Source organism: Canis aureus, chromosome 24, assembly GCF_053574225.1.
Source record: "Canis aureus isolate CA01 chromosome 24, VMU_Caureus_v.1.0, whole genome shotgun sequence".
Taxonomy (NCBI): domain Eukaryota; kingdom Metazoa; phylum Chordata; class Mammalia; order Carnivora; family Canidae; genus Canis; species Canis aureus.
Window position 1 is genome coordinate 5,921,143 of NC_135634.1, and position 24,792 is coordinate 5,945,934.

General features: G+C 35.6%; 1 protein-coding gene across 11 annotated transcripts in view; it reads right to left on the reverse strand.

Annotated features, from left to right (window-relative positions):
* NBEA (neurobeachin) overlaps positions 1-24,792 on the reverse strand; it is a 668,634-nt gene that overhangs the window by 121,117 nt on the left and 522,725 nt on the right. For all 11 annotated transcript variants that reach the window (XM_077868099.1, XM_077868094.1, XM_077868093.1 and 8 more), the window contains 3 exons: positions 5,501-5,618; positions 5,079-5,181; positions 32-147 (listed from right to left, as the gene is read on the reverse strand). In XM_077868099.1, coding sequence (XP_077724225.1) covers positions 32-147; positions 5,079-5,181; positions 5,501-5,618 — 337 coding nt within the window. The remainder of the gene's footprint in view (positions 1-31; positions 148-5,078; positions 5,182-5,500; positions 5,619-24,792) is intronic.

The following is a 24,792-nucleotide window of genomic DNA, read 5'->3' on the forward strand; positions in this document are numbered from 1 at the left end:
TATTATGAGATTAAAGAATGGGATGCCTTACCTGCTATAGTGTTAAGGAACATCAAATATTCAAAGTTTGAAATTTCCCTTCTTTGCCAACGCTGAGTCATGTTGGAAGATTTATAAAGCTGTCGAGGAGTGGCCAGGGATATCCTCCTAGCAATTAAGCAAACCATAACAAACATAGTCTCTTTTAACTCATGACTTTTAAAAATCAATATTAATGAATACATTGGTTTAATAACAATCCACTTAAAATAATTTATGGCTTATCCTTAGCCTAATTTAAAATACATTTTAATTACAGATATTAGCAATCTTTGAAAATTCTACCATAGAAATGATACATTTAGTTACTCAGAATAAACCATTATGAAAACACCTATTTGTGTAATATGGCTACAAATGGGTATTTTACAAGTCAACAAGAACAAAAAAGGTAAAACTCTACTCAAGATAAGTAAAGTAGCTTTTAAATAATACAGCAAATCTTTTCCATGCTAATAAGTTAAGTAGATATAGGTAGTCAGGTACTAGCTTACAAGCATTTGACTTAAACTTCATATAGTAATGGCTGCCACTGCTCAGTTTGGGACCCGTAGGCTTAAGGCTACATGAAATAGATTTCATGTATTATCATCAAATTTTTCTATTCACATGGAATCTTATTAGGTACTGTCTTGTGCACAGTAGGAGCTAAAATACACGTTAGTTGAGGAAAAGGAGAGAGGGAGGAAGGATGGAAATGAACCTGTTATCTCCAATTAAAATCTGAATTAAGAGTTTCAAGAATAATTGGGTGTAACTCAATGTTTAAAGTATTAACATTTTTGAAGAACTTTCCTAGTAACATATATTTGACTTGTACTAACTCCAAAGGAACCATGAGCCTAATGATTCACTTAATTGTAATGGTAAATGGTATACGTATTTCATACTTCAATTCTAAAATTCAGTACATTTCTCAATTAATTTGTAATATGATTTTTACAGTGCTTCCAGTTTTTGATCATACTGGTACCAATATTCAAAATTTTCCCAGCTATACTTCCACTCACACAACTATTTTGTTATAAGCTTTAGCCATGATTCTGATGTTGTCATGGCAACATGCTAAAATAGTCTCTGAATTATCAAGGAATTAACAAACTATGCTTAGTCCAATTTTCATTGTGCTACTATTATAATCATATGCTGGTCTAATTTGCATGGTATTACTATTATAATCATTTTTTGGTTATTCTGACCAAAAATTTTAACTGTGGCATGCTCAGGTAAGTCTGCTAAAAGCAATGTATATAATAAAGTTCTGAATTCCTTTGTTGACATTTTGAACCCAAGCAATTTAAGAAGAAAATTGCTAATCTGGAAATAATTCTGACCATCAAAAATACCCCCAAACACAAAATCAAACAAATCTTACTAAGTATAAATAATGGGAATCATGGGAGGAAGTCTGCACTCTTAGAAAGTCACTCTTAGAGTATATGACAGTGAGAAAAATGTGGCTATGGGAAATGAATTGAGAAAAGCTGATTATAAGCAGGTCCAGGGAAAGAATCAGTTTTTCCTATTTACTGCTCCATCTTTCCCACTATAAACTCACTGAGAGCAGGAATCCTGTTTTATTTACTGTTATACACTTAGCATTTAGCAATGCTTAGTATATAGTGGGGTTCTCAGTAAGTACGTACTACATGACCTGACTTATTGCTCACCCTCAAAGAAAAAATGGCTGAAGCTGAGATGTGATGATAAAAAATTAAATAATTCAATCACATGAAGAAGCAAAATGGGAAACAGTAAATTATAGGGCTTTCCAAAATAACCCATAACAACTTTAGATGTTAGATTGAGGATGGGTGGTATGTATTTGAGCTATAGTAGGATGCATTTAGAAGTGGGGGATAAGGTGAAGACAAAATTGCCCTCTGAGATATAAACTATTAAGTATCATAATGAAACATGACCATTTAATATCACCGACCCTATGGCTACAACCACATATATCTTTAGTAACTGAAGCATCTGATTAAATCCAAAGTTAATAATTGCACTATTTGAATAGAAAAATACATTAACCGAATACTGATAATCAGCATGGAATCCAGAATATGTGCAGATTTTTGCCAGTATTTTTCCATCATTATGCAGAGTTGAAGGTGGTGTTCTTACGACCAAAGTGGGAAACCATGACAAATGACACAAGATAGAAACTGAGAGTGAGCTATGATCTTGGGCAGGATAAGTAACATATCTAACTCAAAAATTTCTTCTCTGTAAAATGGGATAATAATCACATTGTTTTAGGATTGTAGTTGTTTTAAGAATAAAGGGCAGAGAGCTCCTTTTTGCCAGATGAGGACACAGTGAGAAGATGGCCATCTGTGAATCAGGAAGAGCTTCATTCTGTTTTCTTGACACTGGGTTTTAATGTTTAAGCAGTTTATCAAACACTAGGGAACTTACTCTAAGCTAAATCCATAAGATTTATAAACAAAAAAAATTTACCAAATTCAAAGGTGGACATATTGCTAGAATAATTGACTTCGCATATCATTTAAGCAATTTCTTGGGCAAGCGCACCAAAGAGATCACATTACAAATCAGATTGTTGCTTTGTCCTTTTAGAAGGAAAAGAATATATGCATTAAGTTAGCATAGCCTAATGAATGCCTCTTTAATTAATTAATATCCATAGCTATCATTTACTGAGAACATCCCCTATGCCAGCGACTATACTTTTAGTTTATAAAGCATTATTTCCCTTATTTCATCCCTCCGTCTGTATATGTTGCATATATTTGTATAGTGTGTGTGTTTATAGTTTACAAAGTCTTCAGTTTACAATCTCAAGACATTCATAAAGCATCTCTTTTAAAAGATACTGTCTCCATTTTACAGATGAAAGCGTCATTCCTCTGGCCTAGTGCTATTGTTCTTCATTCTTTCCACTAATATGTATTGAGCTCCTTCTAAGTACCAGGTTCTGTTCCTGTTACCCAGCCAGTAAGTGGCAGGCCTAAGTCTAGATTCAACATTTCTCCTACCCTCATCCTATATATAACAGGAAATATGTAAAACTGGACTTTTGAGAATATTAGGAAATTAAGAACAAGTTGAACCTTTTTTTTTGGGGGGGGGGAAGGTGCGAAACAAAGAACCGGATGGTTTTTAACATAGAATGGTTGTTTGAAACAACAGCAAACCCAAAACTATTAAACATCTATTTTGTTTACAGTTTTTCCATCAAGAAGGATAATCTTCCAAAAGCCAAAGGAGACCAAATGTGGTAAAAGGGAAACAATAGAGAGTAAGAGAGCTTCTGGTTGTTTTAAATGCATCCAGGTCCAGACCAGTCCAAGAGTCCTGAAGGAACTTATACATGTCACTGAGAAACCCCTATTGGTAACCTCTGAAGAATCATGATCATTGAGAAAGATGTCAGGAGGCAGAAGATCATTTTTTTTAAAAAGGAAAAAGTGAGACTTATTTGTCAGTTCTTAATGTCAATTCCTGGAAAAATTCTTGAATTGATGATTAAACAAACAGTCTGTAAGTACCTGGGAAAGGAAGTAGTGATTGCATGAGTCAACTTCAATTCAGTAAGAACAAGTCTTGCAAAACTAACCTCATTATCCTTTTTGGATAGATTAAATGCATCTTTCCTTTGACCTGTATTCTACATAAGTCCTTCTTCATTATCCACTAATGTTTTCATTCTGTCTTGTCCTTCTACTAGTAAATAGCCTGAGCATGTACATACATGTCAGTGGATTGGTCTTACACTGTAAGCTTAGTAATACGAGAGCTGATGCACCGCAATGCAAGGTAACTCCAGTGGCAAAGCACCTACAAAGCACCCTGGCAATTAGGCACTGTGCTGGGTGCTGTAGATGAAAAGATAAGTAAGACATGGCCCTTGTCCTTCAAATGACTGTAGCCTATTGAGGGAAGACAAAGATTAGTTTTTCTTTCCCTCCGTGCAGGGCTCTGCAATAATTCCCATGGACACAAAAAACTATGCACTGTTGTTTGTTTATTCAACACTGGTATCTTCCTTTCTTGCCAAGAGGAAACCTATTTTGTTGAAGTACGAGGTGGCCTGGAGTTCAGAGGTACAGTTTACCTTGAATTTTACTTGGAGGATGATTGGCCTAAACTCATCCCACTTTGGCAGTAATTGTTTTAAGGACAGGAAGGTGACCCCACTCAGGCCAAAGGGACCTGAGATAAAGATTGTGGAGGTGTCTGACAAATGTATTCTTTCCTAAAACATAGAAGCTCGAGGAACAATCCTTCATGTCTCCTCCCCACCTTCATGCGGTTGGTGAAACTGTGGTGTCTGGAGCACTAGTGGTTATTTTATGAACATGAGGTCAACTGAAGGTCCTGACATCATTGAACCTGAGCCAGTACTGGCAACTCCTTAACTCCAGACCTTTTAGAAAATAAGACTCAAACAGCAAAACACCCCTTTAAGTCACTCTGAGACAGATGTTCAGTTACTTGGAGCTAAAAACTGACTAAATGAATTTAGTGATACACATAATTACTGACTGTGTTATCTATTAGATCAGTATCTTTCAATAAGATTTCAAAATGATATTTTAAAATAACAGGATGAAAGATTTAGGAAATGGCTAAAACCACATTGTCATTCAAGACTGTTAATCTCAACAATTTCTAAGAGTTTTACTAATTTCATGAAGAAGCATCTATACACAGCATTTGCAAAAACAATTTATATGTGATTATAGAAAAATTAATCGCAAATATCATGAGGCTTTTGGCAAGTTTTTTTGTAATATCTTAAGCAAAAATGTCTTAGTTATATGCTAGCCATAATATGCAATCAACTTTTTTACTTCCTCATTTATATATGTGTTAAATAAAACTATACATGAACTATTCTGTCATTCTTAAAATAGCGGTTTTCATAACCTCTTTCCCTACAAATGGCTTGCAGAGAAAGAAAATTCCTTGGTTCTTAAAATAATTATTGCATAACCTTATTTACATTTCTGTCATATTGAGATTAAAATATGTTAATGAACTATAGATAATGTGTAATACGATATAATTACCTGGCTTGTGGCAAACCATAGCTGGTCCCTACTCCAACCCGAGGCAAGCTATAGACAACTTTTTTTACTGTTGCTTGATCAGGGAAATTAAACATAACCGAGGCTGTGGTAAGAAGAAAAAACATGATTTAGAAAACCACAGGAGAGCCAACCACCAATTTTAGGAATAATTTTCAAGTGCCTATCATGATTTATTTGTAGAAGTAATGAATCTTCATGGAAAATCAGCTTTCTGTATAACTTTATCCATAAGAAATTAGGATTAACATTTTCAAACTAATTTTAGTTTTAATTTTTGTTTTAGTGAGGGCATATCAAAGAGAGAAATACAGCAGGGAAAAATGAAGACTGTATCACACCTTGTAAATAAACAATATCCAAATATGAACACATTTCCTTTCAAAATATTTAAGAGGTCTTACTTCGGTTTGCCATAAATACTTCCAAAGCAGTGTTTTGTAGAAGATAACGTCTTGAAAATACAGCTCGTATCTCGCTGAACATCCATTTTCCGTGAAGTCCTTCAGTGTATGCAAGAACCTAAAATAATGAGTTTAAAGGGAAGTATCAATCAGTACAATGTGTGTCTAAGATTTAGTCTGACAATATCTTAGTGCTATATGAAAGTAAATTAAGGATTAGTTTCCTGAATTCATGATATATCACAACACTGTCATCATTTGATTCCATATCCAGTATTTGCAAAATTTCTACCTTTCTAAACTTTCTTAGTTGGCTCATGAAGAAATGAAGGAGCAGGAAAATTATACGTCTCAAGTGATCTTGTGACTTAAAACAGAAAATATATTATAGTTTTTTGGTTTTATATATAATTAGTTGGATAAGGTAACCTGACATATGTCATTGGTTCTCTTCTAATATTCCTTTTCTTCTTTCTTCCTTCTTAACAAGAAGCTCAGTTAGTACCAGTGTCCATGTGGTCAACACCAGGCAATGGATCATGATTAGTCTAAGGCAGGGATAGTAAATATTTGTGGTAAAAGGACAAAAGGCAAATATTTTTAGACTTTAAAGGCCATATGGTCTCTATCACAACTACTCAACTATGCCATTATAGAGTGAAAGCAGTCAGAGACAATGCATATAAATGAATGGGTGTGGCTGTGTTCCAATAAAACTTTATTTATAACAACAGGGGTGGACTGAATTTGGTCCTGGGGCCAATATGGCCTATCCCCAGCCTAAGCCAATCATAGCAAAGTTATTCCTTGCTTTCTCAAATTCCCTTGAACCTGGTGATAAGGACACTTGACCCAGAGCTAATGAGAACAAAAGCAAAGTCAGATGGGGATGTATCAGCTGACAAAATGAGTTTTATGTAATTGGCACACTCCTTTTTCCTTCTTTCTTGAGTGGAGATGTAATGACAGAAACTGTAGCAGCAATTGTATAACCATGAGAGGAAGGCCACAGGGAATTGCAGCAAAGTTGGCAACCACCACATCTGCACTTCTTGTTACATGATACACATAAGTCCATATTTGATAAAGGCACTGCAGTCAAATCTACAACAAACACATTCTCTCCTGGTACACCAATGTATATTAATGATACAAAACACATTTTTACCTGTATTAGTATACTCTGTATAGTCTACTCCATGTATATTTGTTTTGGTGAAATGAAAACTAGTTGAATTCTACAGGCATGATATTCCTTTAGCTTTGCAAACAAGTTATGAATTTTTTTTACATTTCTTTTCTCTAGAAAAAAATGATCCATTAGTCTTGCATTTTTTTGAAAATTCCATTTTCTAACTCCTTAATTCAGTTTTTGTCTTTCCCTAGATGCTAAAATGTTTTTGGAGGCAGTCAGACATCTGTTTAAATCCTGAAACATTTTGGAGCCAATCAGACTCCTATTCAAATCTTGGCTCTGCTATGTAGCAGTTATAGGACCTTGGAAAAATTATTTAACTCCATCTGATTTTCATCATCTGAAAGAGTGATAATAATACTATGGCTAGTTAGTCTAAGTAGAGACAGTGAACCTTAAGTGCCTGGCCTTAGTTATTATTTAAGTCCTGTTTATAAGTTTACATGTTTTTATTGCTGAGCAAAAAGCGACAACTATCGTTTTGACTTCTAAATGTAAAACTAAATGTAAATCTATACTTTCATAAAAGGGTTATAGAGACTCACCACAGTTTATATTAATAAATATTTAGTTGGGTGCCATGTTCTCCAGACTTGAATTTCACTGATCAGTATAATTTTTTTTTTTTAATGGAAAGAGTACTGATACAAGATTGATACCTTTTTTGTCAAGTAGGGGAAATTTTAAGATAAAACAGCCAAAACAAGAAAAACAATCTTCTGCACCATTATTTCACTAAAAAATAAAACTAGTAAGGTCATTTGAAAGCCCACACAGTACTATAAGTATAAACTCAGAAAAAAAAAAAAAAAGAAAATCTTTTCATGAAAGCTGTACTGGCACCCATATAGGAAAATCGTTGTGCCAGGAGACAGAGACACACACATGTACACACACACACACATTCACTTACATGTTTACTTATTTTTTTTTTCTCTTTTTCTTATTTTTCTCTTTGGGAATTATGTAGTGAATATTTGGCCAGGTGGTCCTTTCCATTATTTTACTTATAGCAGGCAGGTAGTTCACAAACACACAGGAGTTAGTCTGACTTCTTAAGCACTCCCTGTAAGACTGTCTCACCAACTTTGCCCCAAATTCACCCTTAATTGCTTGCTTGTTCTGTGAAATGAATCTGTACCCTTTATTTGTAATTCACTAACTGCATGATGTTAAACTTTGTCTGGAAAGGACACGGAAGAAATACAGCATGCGGGAGGAAGGGGGTTTCACTCAGCATGTGGGAGGAAGGTATAGGTATGGCTGTAGCTCACTGTAGGGTGAAGTCACTCTGGTGCTCTGCCAGGGGTACTTGCCAGAGCTCTATCCTCTAGGACTTTCCAGAAATACACCGTCTAGGGAGTTGGTAAAACTGTTCATGGGAGGACTTCTTATGAGAGGCACTCTGCTAAAAAACTGCCTAAGGCAGGGAAAAGTACTAGAAAAAACTCCGAGTCACTAGGTGTTGTTAGACATCACACACTGCAGGACTAGGCCCTGGTTTCCTTCCTGGTGCTGCTGTGCTAACTCAGCAGGCAGGGCGGGACAGACCAGATGATATAGGAAGATTGACATTGCCTGCTTCTCCAAATTATTTAATATATTGAATATATTTCAATTAGATTTCAATCTAATATAGTTCAATATATTGAAATCTAATCAACAGTTGCTAAATATCCCAATTCAGTTTTGTTTTCTGAAAATTGAATAAATCTAATTTTTATGACATCATATAGGTCATAAACAAGAATATTAAAGCATCTTGATCCCAAAGCTTATGGAACTTTGTGATTTTCTTAAGTGACCACTGAACTATTTTGAGCCAACTGCTTACCATCCAGAAGAAGTGAAGGGAGGAAGAAAGAGTTCATGCTGGCCTCCTATGCTGAGGTCTGCTGCCCCTCTCACTTATGAACTGAAGCATTCAGGAAGCAATATAAAACAAATGTCATAGAGACCCTTGTAAACCATCTCACCCAAATGTGTGCTTAACACAGATTATTTGATGATTCTGTTGAAGAAAAATCGGGTTGCTGTGCACTCATGTGTATCAGACATGTATATATTGTCAGAAACATGTATAGGGCTGTCAAATCAGTTTTATCTTTCTTTCCCCCTTTTTAAGGCAGCGAATATTGTATCACCTAAAAAATACTTGTTTAGTGCTTCTTTGCTGATCTGAAATCATTGAACACGTATGTTAGAACAAGTATTACAAATACTTTTTTTTTTTTAATATGGAAGATCTGAATTGTGCCGCAGGTTATATTTTCTGTTAAGAATTGATGAAAACGTTGCAGAAGGCTGAACAGACATGCCCTTTCTAGCGTTCAGGAGGCCGTCATATCTAACCAACTGGCCCTTCCAGCTTAATTAAAGAGGTTGAGTACTAGGTACAATTACAAGTCCCCATGACTTTAATAATTCCGTATAAACATTCAAGGATTTGGGAGATAACAAATATATTCAAGATGGAATAATTCAAAAGTAATATCATGTTTACATTCAGATGTGACGATGCGTGTTCTTTTCTCATCTGCCAGATAAATGGAGAGAATTCTAAGGCCAGGAAGGAAAGCCCAACCATAAGATAGAAGCAGCTTTGTTTCTACAAGGCCTGCATGCAAGATGGACCATCAGACTGATAATTGCTGTGGTGGCACATAGGGTGAGGATGTAGGGAGCCGCAGAGACAGCCACGCGTCTGACATTCTCTCCCCACTGTTCCTGCCACTATGTCTTGGTGATGTTATTTCCTCACTCAAGGCATGGAGAAGTGGAAGATGCAAGAAATAATTAGATGTGCATGGAAGGACTGACATAGAAATGCAACGGAACAGCCTCTTCTAAGTGAGCAACGCAGTAACTTTCCAAGAAATAAGTTAGGTACATGTAATTTATTTATTTATTAAAAAACAATTTTTTAAAAGAGATTTTATTTATTTATTCATGAGAGAGACACACACAGAAAGAGAGAGAGAGGCAGAGACACAGGCAAAGAGAGAAGCAGGCTCCATGCAGGGAGCCCGATGTGGGACTTGATCCCAGGTCTCCAGGATGACATCCTGACCTGAAGGCAGATGCTCAACCACTGAGCCACCCAGCATCCTTGGGTACACGTAATTTAACAGAATAAATGTCTAGATTCTCAACTTCTTAAAATCTATCTGGCTAAGACTGAACCGGGAAGTACAGGTTCTCTTTCTTGTAACTTTTTTCCATTGCCCTGTTCCCATTAAAAAAAAAAAAAAAAAATATATATATATATATATATATATATATATATATATATATATATTCTCTAGGGTGTATTGCCTGGGGTATAACATCTGCTGAGGGGGTAGGAGCCTCGAATAAGGGAGAAGTCAAAATACTGATGGAGATGTTGAAAAGCCGATGTTCTCAATAACTAGATTTTAAAAAATCCTTTTGTAAGTCAGATGGTTTCTCAATCCACTTTCAGACTGATGTTGGATCTAATTGAGCTGACAATGGAGAGATAATTAAAAATAATTTTTGATTATAGATGACTGATTTTTAGCATAAAACAGAAGTGGTACAAAAAACTATAACTACTAATATAAAACTTCAATATCCTTGACTTATGTGAACAAGGTTTTTCAACAGATCTACATAAAGAAAGCTAGGAGCAGCTGTAATATTGATCCTGTATTGTCCAAGCGATATTCATATGTGGAAATATTAACCATTCATCTCATTAAGAGATGCATTTCCAATAGCATTTCATTTTTGTGTTTAATAATTATTTTTCCACGTCCACAATATATTTTTGTTTCTGTATGATTGATAAGCTGATGTTATTTATAATAACAATTTGTTCCAGAATAAAAATATTAAATACTTGAAATTCTATGGTCCTAGGAATTAAAAAAAAAAAAACTTTAAAAACTTTAATTCATAAGTGGATATATACATTTTGCAGATTAGTATAATATAGTAAGCAATAAAATACCTTCAGGAATAAGATATCTGAGATAAATTTTGGGGAGGGAATCAAATGGAAATAGGAGTTCAAAGAGAAAGATACATAAAATGTCCATTTGAAAAAATATTATTCATGTATTTTAGATTTTATTTATTTATTCATGATAGACATAGAGAAAGAGAGAGAGAGGCAGAGACACAGGCAGAGGGAGAAGCAGGCTCCATGGAGGGAGCCTGACGCGGGACTTGATCCTAGGACCCCAGGATCACGCCCTGGGCCAAAGGCAGGAGCTGAACCACTGAACCACCCAGGGATCTCTATTCATGTATTTTAAAATGGGTGATGACAGAAATCAAATCACTATTCTGTTGGATATATTTGATTCTACTGAATACATCTGGAAAGTGATTGTGTGAACCAGGCTAATCATCTGGGAGAAATCCTCCAGGATGACCATTCTGTGACCTTAAAACTTCTTGAGCACAGCACTCCCCGCCCCCCCCCCCCCCCACACACACACATTCTTTCCTTTTGTTTAACCACACCTTTAAGTACACTCTCTGGGGCATAAGACTCTTGATCTGCCCTGGAGATAGGACTGTGACATGTACACCTATTCTTAAACTTTCCCCTCCTGGGCGGTCCCTCACTGTGTACTCCCAGCCTCTAGGGCTATAAAAACAGGTCTTAAAGGGATGTGGGGTTGCAGGAGATTTACTCCTCTTGCAGCTGCCCAAGACCCTCTCCATGATTTTACTTAATAAACCATTTCTCATCAAGCTGGACTTGTTGGCCTTTCTCTTCAGTCTTAGGGTTGGTTCTTGGGCCTTTGGAAGTCATTTAGCATACATCTCCCTTTCATGCAACAGTGATGCAACAATTTTACCTTAAAATATCAGTATTTAGAACATATTGGATATTATATCTTTTAAAAATGTATGAGCTTGAAAAATTTTAGATGTAATTTAGAAATTTTAGATGTAAACTTAAATATGTGCAAGGAGGTTTTTTTATATTGAAGTATAGTTGATATACAATATTAAGTGGTATATAGTTTTATGATGTTTTTTTTTTTTTTAACAGAATAGGTTAAAAAAAGTTAGGGACAATTGCGATAGACCAGCCTCACACAATAAAGAAATCCTCAAATAGCTGATGGAAGAGTCTCACTTTAGCCTCTTGTCCAATTAATAACGAATAAAATCATCAAAATAAAACTGTCAAGGGCAGGCACCATAATCAGTAAAACCTAATATAGACTGCAACACTGCTCATGAAATCAAATCTTTTATTTTTTTTTGTAAATCTTTTCTTGATAAAAATAAATAATTTGGTAATATAAGACTGAAAATGGGGCTTAACTGCAAAGTAAACAAAAATGCTGAAGAAATTAAGCTGGCAAAATGAGCGTTTACAGAAAGTACATTCTCAGTGAAAATGAAACAACAGATTATTATCACTGCTAAAGTTCTCAGGTTAAATATTCATAAACACAGCCATTATCAGTAAATGGATTAATACTGCAGGACTGCAACATCCTCCAATTGGGGGAAATTTAGGTAGCTCATCCATAGAGAACTTTTTATTTAATAACCTTGCTTTTTGCTGTAATTCATCAATTCATGTATCCGCCTATCCTAGATTTAAAGTCACCATGGGGTCTGACTTTCTTACTCACTAGCGGTGAGACCTCAGGTAAGTTAGTTACTTTTCATTTCTTTAGTTTACTTACCTTAAGATTTGTAGAGGGTGATCATGAGGACTGAATGGAATAACTTCTTTAAAATGCCTGGCACACAGGAAGTGCTAAACAAATGTTACCTTATAACTATAACTATTGCCCATCAGACAAACACAGAACATTTTCAGCATGGGAGAAGAAAAGCTGGACCACAGTGAACCAATACTAAGCTAACAGTCACGGCTATCATTTCCTTAGTAGCAGTTTGTATTCTAGAAACGACCCAAAATCACACTAAGCTCCAAGAAGAAAGCCCAACTGTTTGGGACATGAAGCTACCATTCTCATCAGCAATAGTGACAATTCTGAGAAGGCCTCTTCCTATCCTCTCTTCCTGTCTATCTGTAAATAGGCCAGCTCTTTTCTTCCAGGCCTATCCTCATGACGTATCAATCTTATTTACTTGCAGGGACTCTCAGTTATTAAATATTTATCGGTTGACCTTCATGATGGTGAACAAGAGAGGCAGAATCCTTCACCAGAAGGAGTTTGAGGTCTGCTGGAGAATCACAAACAGTGGGGAAAGGGAAAAGGCAGAGGGTCTCAAGCTGAACAAGGATTTAAATATGGTGCCTTGGGGAATGGGTCCAGGCCATCCAGAACATACATTATAGAGAGGAGAGAGGTGGAAGATACAATTAGAATAATGAATGGTGGGTAGCAAACCAGGATATGAGGAAATACGTAATTCATGCTAGAGTCTGAACTTGCAGTCTGAGAGGAACAGGGCCCTTATACTAAACAAGGAGGTGAGATGATTGAGAGGATTAAATTTGCACTTGAAATTGCTGTGGTGGCTACAGGGTAGACGGCGTCCCGATAATCTGTGTGAATGCCATCTTATAGTCATTAGTAGAAAACATGAACTCTTTCAAAAAGAGTATTGTCTGTACTTCCCCAATGGTATCTCACACCATGGCAGATACTTCTAAATTCACTTATTTTATTACATACATCCCATAAACAGTTGGAGACTTCTTGAGGGTAGAGGCTAAGGCTGTTTTCTATTTTGTATTCCTTACAGAACGTGCACATGAAAAGAACTCAATCAACTTTTGTTAAGAAAACACTGAAAATTTAACTTACAAACTTTGAGTTGCAGCTGGAGTCCTCTGTGCCTACTTCATCTTCAAACACACACTCTCAAAATTACAGTAAAATTCTCAAAATTAAAAAATGATATTGGCAAGGTTGCTTCATTTTTGTCCTACTTATGGATGTCCCCACGCGTAACTATTATAGATTTGGCTGTGTTTGCTCATTTTCGCAAATTTGGCAAACTCTAAAATCTTGTATTTGTCCCTCTGCTGTTATTTAACAAAGGGGAGGAATTGAGTAGGGGAAGGGAGAACTCAACACTCTTGGAAAGAAGCTTACTTCTGAATTCCAGAATTTACTTTCATTTACATACTGAGTATGTTAACTTCTGTATTATTCTTCATGGTGGTGAGCTTTAAACAAGTTATATATATGTATTTCTCGTTTTTATTTTTATATATTTATTTATTTTTTAAAAGATTTTATTTATTTATTCCTGAGACATACACACACACACACAGAGAGAGAGAGAGAGAGAGAGGCAGAGACACAGGTAGAGGGAGAAGCAGTTTCCATGCAGGGAGCCCGACATGGGACTCGATCCCAAGACTCCAGGATCACACTCTGGGCAGAAGGCGGACGCCAAACCGCTGAGCCACCCAGGGATCCCCACTTCTCCAGTTTTTAGTTTTATTTTCTTCTATATGAGATCATTTGGGTTTCTGGGTTACAGGTTTTTCTTTGAACCTTTTTGTAATAGGGTCTGATTTGTGGATGCTATTAATTGGAGCACAAATATTTTCCCTTTTTGCAGATATTTTATATTCAAGTTCTAGATGTAGTCAGAAATGATACAAGATTAGATGGGGCATTTGCAGTAATTGTTGCAACAATGGCATCATTCTTCATCATTCTAACTTGCAGAGTGGACACAGAGGAGAACTGCTTTTGACTGAAAATCTAATTATGCTATGAGAGAAATCGTTTCACAAATTAAAAGATTTTTATTTAAATTTTTATCATAATGCTATATATATATATATATATATATATATATATACCCACACATACAAATCATATATACTAATGGTACACAGTAGGTATTTAATAAGTATTGACTACTATTATTAATAGTAGTAAAAAATTCCTATATTTAGCCATAATGCATTATGCCTAGTTCTTCAATCCTACCCATACGGAACACTTTTCAACTCCCCAATGCACCATGTTCTGTCATGTTTCTGTGTCCTTGTACATGCTGTTTCTTCTGCCTCATAGATGTCTCCCTATTTTGTTCTCCTGGTTAATTCCTATTAATGACTGAGCTAGAAGAGCCTGCTGCTCCCTCTGAGAACCCTGTATCTACCTATGACACTTACCAGACCATTACTGCAGTTGTTGGTTTACTTGTTGGTGTCTCTTGTTACCTGTGAGCTCACTAAGGGCAAAAGTTCTCAGTGCATCTCTGCATTTTTCATACTTAGCACAGAGCCCAGCATATAGCAGTAATTTAACAGTAGTAATTAATTATAAATGCCTTTGTTGATCAATAGTAATACACACATATAGAAAAGTTATCATTTACATGGTCTGTATTAATTAAAAAGCAGTTATGTGAAGACAGTCCAGAGTTGATTCCCAGTTCATTGTGTATTGGACAGGACATGGTAAGGGTCCTCTCTTGTAAAGCTCCTTTTCACCAGGTTAATTACCTATGGCCCCACAACTCTGGCCATTAGATTGAACTAGGATGGACATGTAATATAAAAGTAGTTATCTAAGTAGGATAGCCACAACTGGTGGCTGTGAGAAATCTGTCTGTCCATTGGAACCATGTTATCATGAATGTTGACTGGCTGACACCATTAGATAATCTCTCTTAAAGATCTGAATGTGAGATATCCAGAAACACCTCTAACAGGAAGGTGGGAAGAAGCTAGAAGATAGAGAAGGCAGTCACCAGAAATCATAAGCAGCAGGAATTCTAAGAAAGCAGAAGCCAAAACCAAAAGAGATAAAGTCTAATGGTAGATCTAACTATCTCCTGTACCAGACACATCTGGTACCACTTTGCTCTCCTGGATCCAGCTCCACTGGTCTTTCAATCTCTTATCCAAACCATGTTGTTTTCTGTCACAGAGTCAATGCACATATTCTTCCTTCTCTGGAAATAGTTTCCCTCCCCTATTTGTCTACTTCATTTCTACTCATCCTTGAGCTTTCTATATGTTCTGTTTTCTCAACTGACCTCTCTTGCTAGGTGAATCTCTCCACCACCTCACCCCCCCCCCCATCACATACTCTCATAGCATCTAATATGAGAAAAGTTCTCTTTACAGCACTTACTACAAATTTTGCAAATTTATTACATATTTTATTCATGTAATCTACTCTTTGGCCATTTGTTTCTGCTCTCTACTGCTTGGCACAGTGCCTGTTGCATTGTAGAAACTCAATAAATAACCTGTTGGATGATTAGATTAAAGGTCTATTTAGAGTCAGTTAGTCTTTAGGAGCAAAAAAATATAAATAAAGATGGAGAGTAATTGACCCTGTAATGTTATTGGATGTCTATGGTTGAAGGGACATTAAAAAATTGGGTCATGGAACTTGGATGAAATTCTAGTTTCTCAGAGGCCTGATGAAAATTTCCCATTTGAATGTTACCGTGCTTTCGACAATAAACTCATTAGTAGACACTATTGCTTCCACACTCAGAATCTACTCATGCTTCCCCAATTTTCCACTTTCCTAATTAACAGAACCCTGATTGTGTTCATTTATTGACTCCCCTCCCATGTACTTCTGAGTCGGGACACACTGACCCCAGACCCAGTCCCAGGGGTAGATCAGGTTTATAAAAGTGTCTCCATACTGTAGAGGAAACCAATGGAAGACATTCTCTTCCTCCTGTGAACATTGCTGGGCTTACACTGTCTTGGGGAAATGTTAAAGCCACACACTGCTATCAGTGTGAGAATGAGGACAAACCATTGATGTCGGAATGGAGATGGGGAATGAGCCTCCTTTCTTGTGTTTTATTTGAAGAAGGAAAAAAACTGACTGATACCACACACACACACACACACACACACACTACTGTACCATTTGCTCAAGTGTCTGTAAAGCCAAATAGTTTCAAAAAATATATTAAAAGTTTTTAAAATGTGCAAACATTAAATATTTCCAAACTTTGTATATGTTCTAGAATAGCTTTCCTTCCTTGTCTGCCTGATAAAGTCTTATTCTGTATTAAAAGCTTACTGCTCAAAAGAGCATTTCCTCAAAAGATATTTAACTTTTATCACATACCTGTCAGATTGGTACCAGACTCATGAGGGACAGGAAAGACAATATGAATGTAATTAGCAGCTGAAAGCCATTTTCATAAAATACAAGTACAGTTTATAAGTATAAGGTTTTCCCTTGAAAACTCTTGGGCACTCACAGGTACAACCTTGCGGTTTATGAAAATTTGTTTTTCTTTTTCAAAGCTGGAGAATCATGATCTCAAAGAGCAGCTATAGAATGAAGCCCAATCTTTACATAGGGAATTTGTGTTCAGGAAGTTCTTTAGATTGAGGGTTATTTTCATATGTATCTGCCCACCGCAGTATTAGTGTTACCCTTGACACATTTCCTCACACTACCAGTACCATACCAAAAAGTATGTAGTTTATTAGCACTTAGTCTGGTAGACTGTGATAATTTTTTTAAATAAATCTGTATGTCAGACCGGAGTAGAAAGAACTTGGATTTTAGAGGATGACAGAAAGAAAGACTTGAAGTCTGATGCAACCACTTCAGAGCTGTGTAACTTGAGAACGTTCCTCAATGTCTGAGAGAAAGTTTCCATTCACATAAAATAGGAAAGATCATATCCCCGTACTGGGCTGTTGTATTAAGTGAAATAACATATAAAGTGTCTAGTGGAGAGGTTGGTACAAAGGCAGTGCTATGTAAATGTGCTGAACAAACTCCTAATCCTTCCCCACAAGGATCTTTGTGAAAGTCTCAGGAGTGAGGAGAGCCAGTCCCCGCTGTGGCCTGGGCCCTTCTCTAGTGTCCATTATTCTCTGATCCAAACTCTTCTTACTGCTTCAGTTAGAGACATTAAGCAACTGAATTTCCTGTGGTATTTTTACTCCTACGCTCAGATATCTATATTACAGGATAATTAACAGCTCTTCAAGAAATGCAACTCAATTTAAATGTAAACAGCTCAGTAAATACCCCTTATTTACACAGGAATGTCTTTCATACAAGTATTTGTAATGGGGGGGTGGTGGTGTAAAAGAGGTTTTAGAGACCTCTCAGCTTTTATAGGCAATGAAAATGGTACTTCTAGGGTTGGGTATCCCTCCTCCAAAGTTGCTTCTTCATTACCATAATGCTCCAAGACTATATTTGTTTCTTCTGTTTACTTTATATTCCTTGATTGTAAAGCTATTTGCAGCAACATGCTCTTTTGCCAAGAATTTGCCATTTATGTGTTTCATTTGAACATCATGAGCAAGTACTCTGTCCCAGGCAAGGCTGTTAGCATTTGTTTATCAAAGAACAATGCAGTCAGGATCTACTAGGTTCCTAATGTTGTGCTAGGTGATGGAAATACACTAGTGAACAAGAGAAAGATGGACCTTCCTTTTACACAGCTCCTACTTTCTATTTCTAGAAAGCCTGGATAATAGATTGATATAATAATTCGATTTTACTGGGTTGCTAAAACAAAAACAAAAACAAAAACAAAAAACAAAAAACAAAACATTAGATAGGTTACTGTATTTAACAGGTGTCTCCAGTATAAGTACCAGAGGTCACCCGGCTATAGGCAAGAGGCCGTCCAGAGCATTTACTGCAGAAAAGATCAGCAGATACATTGATTTTAAACTTAGCTCTCATTAAACAGTAGCTTTAACGATGGACTTTGATGCCACTAAGACCAGTGAAAGGAGCACAGTTATAGCATTAAATCTGCATTTTAGAAAGACTTCTATAAGTGGTGAGAAGGATTTGGAAGGATGCTAAACTGGAAACATGAACTATGCCACTCGGAAGTAAAGGAAGTCTAATCTAAGGCAGTTGCCGAAGACAGGAAGAGGAAGGGGAAAATAGTAAACATATTTATGAGGCAGAATTAATAAGACCTGTGTTTTTTGTTTCATTTTATGCTGACATAAAGGAATGAAAGGAATTAAACATTTGCAAGAGTTTCTGCCTCCAGCGACTTGGAGAATAGTGCTCTCTACCATATTCTAGGTTTAGGGTTACTGGTGGATGATGAGTATTGAGAAAAAGATAAGAGGTTCAGTCCAGATTCTAGATAATGCAATCACTATGTTCATCATCACTCATATCAACATAACCTGTACAAATACAATGTGTTAACAAAAGCAACCTATCTATACTTGGCTACTTTAAAGAACTGATAGCCAATGAATACCATACAAACAAATTAAAATACGTAATTTTTATTCAAGTTTTGCTCTCCACTAATAGTGTAAGTAAACCTAATAATATTATTTTCCCCAGATACAGAGGTTATTTGTAAGTCTCAGTCTTAACCCCATAACAACACAGAATGTTTTCTCTGGCACTTAGCATTGTGTGTGGCACACAGTAAGTGCATGTGGCTCCCGTGGAACTCCACTGTATGTTTCTCCAATATTCATGTCTTAGTAAATAAATAAAACTGTAAACCAGAGACATCCACACAGCAAACTAATTTACAAAGAAGGTGGCCCCCCTGGTGATTCAGAATTCTATACTGTAAATATACCATGATGTATTAATATATTTAGCTAATTATATTATAATATTGCTTTTTTCAGCAACACTGTTTATTACACCAATGACAAAGTACAAGAGATACAAACACTATTACAGTGTGTATTTTGCCTGTGAATGGAAAGATAGTTAACGACAGTATCACTAAGATTACATCAACATATATTTCAAATGTTTTCCATTTGGGCATGTTCTGCTTTCTAAAAATTAAAGATCAAATGTTTCTCCCAACAGATGGCAGCTATCAGAAACTAGGACAGTAAAGAGACCATGGCTAGCAAGTTTATAAAGATGTCAATATTTACTTTTTAATTGTAGGTACAACCCATATTTTAAATAATGTCAGGCAGTTAACAATTTTTGTTTTTATGCCACAGCAGAAAAATTCTTACTGGGAGCTGGGCAAATTTAAAAGATTCTTATTCTTTTCTTTTTTTTTTTTTTAATTTTATTTATTTAGTCATGAGAGGCACAGAGAAGGAGGGAGAGACATAGGCAGAGGGAGAAGGATGCTCCCTGAGGGGAGCCCAATGCGGGACTTGATCCCAGGACCCCAGTATCATGACCTGAGTCGAAGGCAGATGCTCAACATTGAGCCACATGCAGGTGTTCTGATTCTTGTCGTTATAACTAATGCCACTAAAATTTGAGTGGGCATTCCATAGTAGAATAACAAATTAATTTAGATGGGAAGTAGGGAAAAAAGGAGATTACATATATATGCATATAATTTTCATAATATATATTAGAGGTCCATATGATGTTTAATATACAAAAATACATGAGACAAACTGTACTATATTTATCAATAATTGCTTCCTCTAGACATTGTGATACAGTAAAATTTTGCTTAAAAAAAGTTAAAAAGATAAAGCCCAGAAAACAGTACAAATAGCTATTTGTTAGCTGAAAACATGATTAACTTTATCTATAGAAGATTTAAAATTCTATGGAGATATAGAAATACTATTTTTATCTATGAGATTGACAAAAATCTAAAAGTTTAATAATACTGAGCTTGCTGTGGAGAAAACACTCACTATATTGTGGGTGGGAGTGTAAATTAGTATAACTTATATTGAGAAAATTTTGGCATTATCTATCAAAATTTCAAATACATACACCCTTGACCCAGTAATTTGGTTGCTAGGAATTCATCCTGTGCAAGATGAAGCAAGACAAAGTATGTACTAGATTCTTTATTGGTTGGTTATAATACTAAAAAATGGAAGGAAATGCCCACCAGTGAGGGAGGCAGTTAATTCAGTAAAGTAATAAAAAAAAAAATATGGAATGAGCTTATATTATGTAGGATGCCTTTACAAAGAAAAAGAACACAAAATTACAAATAAAAAATTAGGTACATTATGTAAGTGAATACTTATTTAGAATGAGAAAAAAATCACAACAAATACTAGAACCTTAGACATTAACGTTGTTTTCTTTTGAGGTCTCTTAAAATAGTTGAGTAAACAGTCCACTACACAATTCCCAGAAACTTCTATCTTTCACAAGCTTTATGGACTAAGGGACCCTGGTGCCCACGCTTCATTAGCTTTACAGTAAATCTACAAGAAAATCTAGAAGTATCTATGATGATGCATATACTAAGCTAATTTCTAATTACTGTTGTAATTTTACTTAATTTCTCAACGTACATTTTAATTTATTTTTTAAATGTGCCAATATATATAGATTAGAAATCTCAGATCTGTCATAAACAGGTAATGACTTCCTTAAGTTTACCATATCTGTAACAAAGCTTTTTGGCATCACAAACATTATAGTTAGTGTTTGTTCAATTATTTTAATTTACATTGTGGTTTTATGTAATTTTAATTATAAATAAAATACTTAATGTATATTTAACATTACATTTCAAAGTACTTAAAAGATCTTTGAATATACATGGGAAAAATATCCATTTTTCTCCTCATTAAAAAAAAAAAAAAAAAGATTCACGCTTTCTTTATGAAGGTTTGATGTGCCTGCGTTCAGCTGCTTTAAACTAGCTTTGCCTGAAAGGTATTTTTCATGTGATGAGGAAAAGATATTTTAATGCATTTTGAAATAAAAATCCAAGCCTTGAATAAATGCCTAAGCATCTAAGCATCAAAATGAAATTCAATGGTAAATCAAAGCTAAATAAAAATTACACTACCTTCAACTTTTAGCTCCAAGATAGGGTTTTACACAGTAATATTAAAAAGAAAGTTTAATATATGTGATAGCTGACAATTTCAAACTAATCCCTACTCTACCTTCTTTTTCTTTTATGAACCACTGAAGCAAAGTCCAAAAGACAGCGTAGGATGAATCTCAGGTCCACCAGTACAAGCTTTTCAAGCCTAATCAAATGGGTGTAAAAACATATATAAAAAAGATGAAAGTGCTTTGCTTTTACATATGGCAAAATAAATCGGTGAAAAGCTGAAGAAAGGAGTGAGATGTTCCATAGGGGCAGGTTAAGTCTGATGCTAATGCTTACTTAAAATGGTGACAGTCTGGAGTAGTGAAGCCTTGCTGGGCTGCTTTAATTTCTCCCTGGAATAGCTCCCTCCCAACCTTCTGCAGCACATCAAAGTCTCTGGAGCTCAATTAAAATTGGATTATATTGAAATGCTCTATCTATGGGAACTGTGTGCTCACTAACACTTTTCTCTCAGTAATACTCCAGATGACAGTTGCCCATCCCAATTTAAACAGTTGTCATAGAGACGGGGAACTAAAGCAGCAGAAACTAACAATACAAAGGAAAGGTAAGGGCTAAGATTTCTGTGAATGAGAAGCTTGCTTTTTTCAGCAACACTGTTTATTACACCAATGACAAAGTACAAGAGATACAAACACTATTACAGTGTGTATTTTGCCTGTGAATGGAAAGATAGTTAACGACAGTATCACTAAGATTACATCAATATATATGTTAAATGTTTTCCATTTGGGCATGTTCTGCTTTCTAAAAATTAAAGATCAAATGTTTCTCCCAACAGATAGCAGCTATCAGAAACTAGGACAGTAAAGAGACCATGGCTAGCAAGTTTATAAAGATGTCGATATTTACTTTTTAATTGCAGGTACAACCCAGAACGAATAATTTCTTGGCCAAAGATATTTTTTTCCCTTTCCAACACTACAGTTGTAAAAGTTTAAATTGATAAATTGAAAATGATAAATCATGACTCTTTATGCATGTACACTTCAAATGTGCACCAATTTTTGGTAAATCCACTTCACCTTAAAATTGTCCCTATCATTGACAAAGAAACACATTTCTAAATCTGATTTTGGAATTTATTTCTGGTTTTAATTAGCAGGTACTCCATAATCTTCTATAATTTCTCTTCCTGACATCAAAGCCTATCAGCACAGGCGGAAAACTCTGTCAGCTTCCTAAAAGCCTAAGAAGGAAGATTGTTTAAATTTCTGGCAGTTCTAAAGAGCAATGTATTTGAGAGTGTAGACTGCTAGTGATGATACTATGTTCTCACGTAGATGGCATGTTTCTGGCACTAGAAAAACTCTTAACCTTTTCTGTAATTGGCTTATCCCAAGTCCTGAGATTGTTTGTCCTATCATTGTGCAGATCACTATGGCAATAAATTAACTATTGCTATTTTATAGAGCATTGCACTGTTTTTCCTTTTAAGATCTCAATACCTGAGGTTTCTTTTCTCTTGGGAAGACTATGTTAGGATTTCGAAGCAGCAACAAGGCAGAGTGCACAAAGTGCAGGCCAAAGGGGAAGGAAACAAAAATGTGTCAGAAAATCTAAAAACGGCACAGATCAAAATTTGTCAAAACAAGGCCCTGGTTTAAACCAACAAGAAGGGCCCCTACAGCTTGGGCCTTGACAAAGCACAGACTTTTTATTTATTTATTTATTTTTAGCCCAGCTGTAGAAAACACCATCTAATGAACCTGTCTGGGGCGGCTGTCCCCATCCTGTCAGGCATGTCAGGAAATGACAAGCACTGGGGACAGGCCGCCGCCAGTCATAGACAGGCCTGCCAGCTGGAGAGTCCAGCCCCAATCTAATCACACCACCAGAAAATAACTTTCATGCTTTCAGCTTGACAGGATGGACTTGAGGAAAAAAAAAAAAAAGGACTGGAAACAATGCTTTTTGTTTCAATTACATATCATTTTTACACAGCAATTAAAAGTAATCTACTAACACATGCAATCCATGTTACTTCATATTGATGCAACAAAGTGTAAATGTCACCGTTAGAGAGAAACACACACATAAAGGTTATCTTGATAATATAGGCACAGAAAAAAGGAACACAAGATCACTGCTGTCTCTGTCCATGGAGAAGCTATATCGTATCAGAAGTTTCATACTTTTCAATTCAGTTTATTGATATTGTAATCCTTTATGTTCAAAGAATTTTCTTGTAAAGATCACCAGCTAGCAGTAGTGCTGATTTTATTTCTTGTGTTCTGAGAACCAATATGCATGAAGAGAGTAATAGGATAAAACTAGTATTTTCAGATCGTTATAACACATTTTTGCCTTTTGTGATGTTGGAAAAAAAGAGCCACTGAGAACACTGCAACTGGGATTGTGTTTATATTATATAATTTGACAAAAAGAACTAAAGAATGAAGACTTGTAACAAAAATGATTAAATGATTAAATGATTAAATAATTTCCATGAATCAGATGGTTGTTTCAGCATCAGGTAGCTCACCATACAAATATGTTTACTTTACATATAAGTATTCAAAGTAAAGTTACATGTAACATGTATAGGTTAACACTTCATTCAGTATATGCCCACATGTAGATAAATGATTATATAGTAAAGTATACCTTAAATTCATTAGTGTTTTTCACTCACATTTTCCTAGCATTAACACTGAAACCAAAAAGAGCCAAAAACAGTGCTCTGTGTGTGTTTCAGTCTACATACATGCATTAGAACAGGCTTAAAGTGCTACTCATTCTGTTAACTAAAAGTAGACTCCCACTCATTTTTAAAGTCATGAATCATAAGATTCAATATGAATGGGAGCAATATCACATCAAATATTAATATATTTGATGTGATATTTGAAATGTGCTACTGAAAACGTCACTACTGAAAATATGTAGCTGGCATATAATAACTGCCACTTATTGGCCTGGCCAATTCAGTCAACTTCTATAACCATTCTGAGCCTGTTTCCTCATCTATAAAATAGTGAAAGCAATGTGTGCCTCAAAAGGGTTGTTGTGGATTAAATAGTGGATACAGGGCATCTGTCACTGTCTAAAATGCAGTACACAATGAACAAAGTTAACTACCATTATTTCACTTAAGAGAATGAAGAGGAGAGTAAATAATTCATAATTAGGTTTACACTCTACAAAATAATACTCCCTCTGGAGAGTATATGGGGCTGGATATTGCTTCTATGGTATGAAGATCAAGTCTTTCATAATAACCCAATCACACTGAAATCACAATAAATGTATAGAACGCAGCAACCAAAACTGGAATATGTCCAAATGATGGTTATGACCCTTGCCCCCCAGAAAAGGTCATGACATCCTTCATGAACACAAGAGAACAGGACTTAGTTTTTCTATCCTAAGA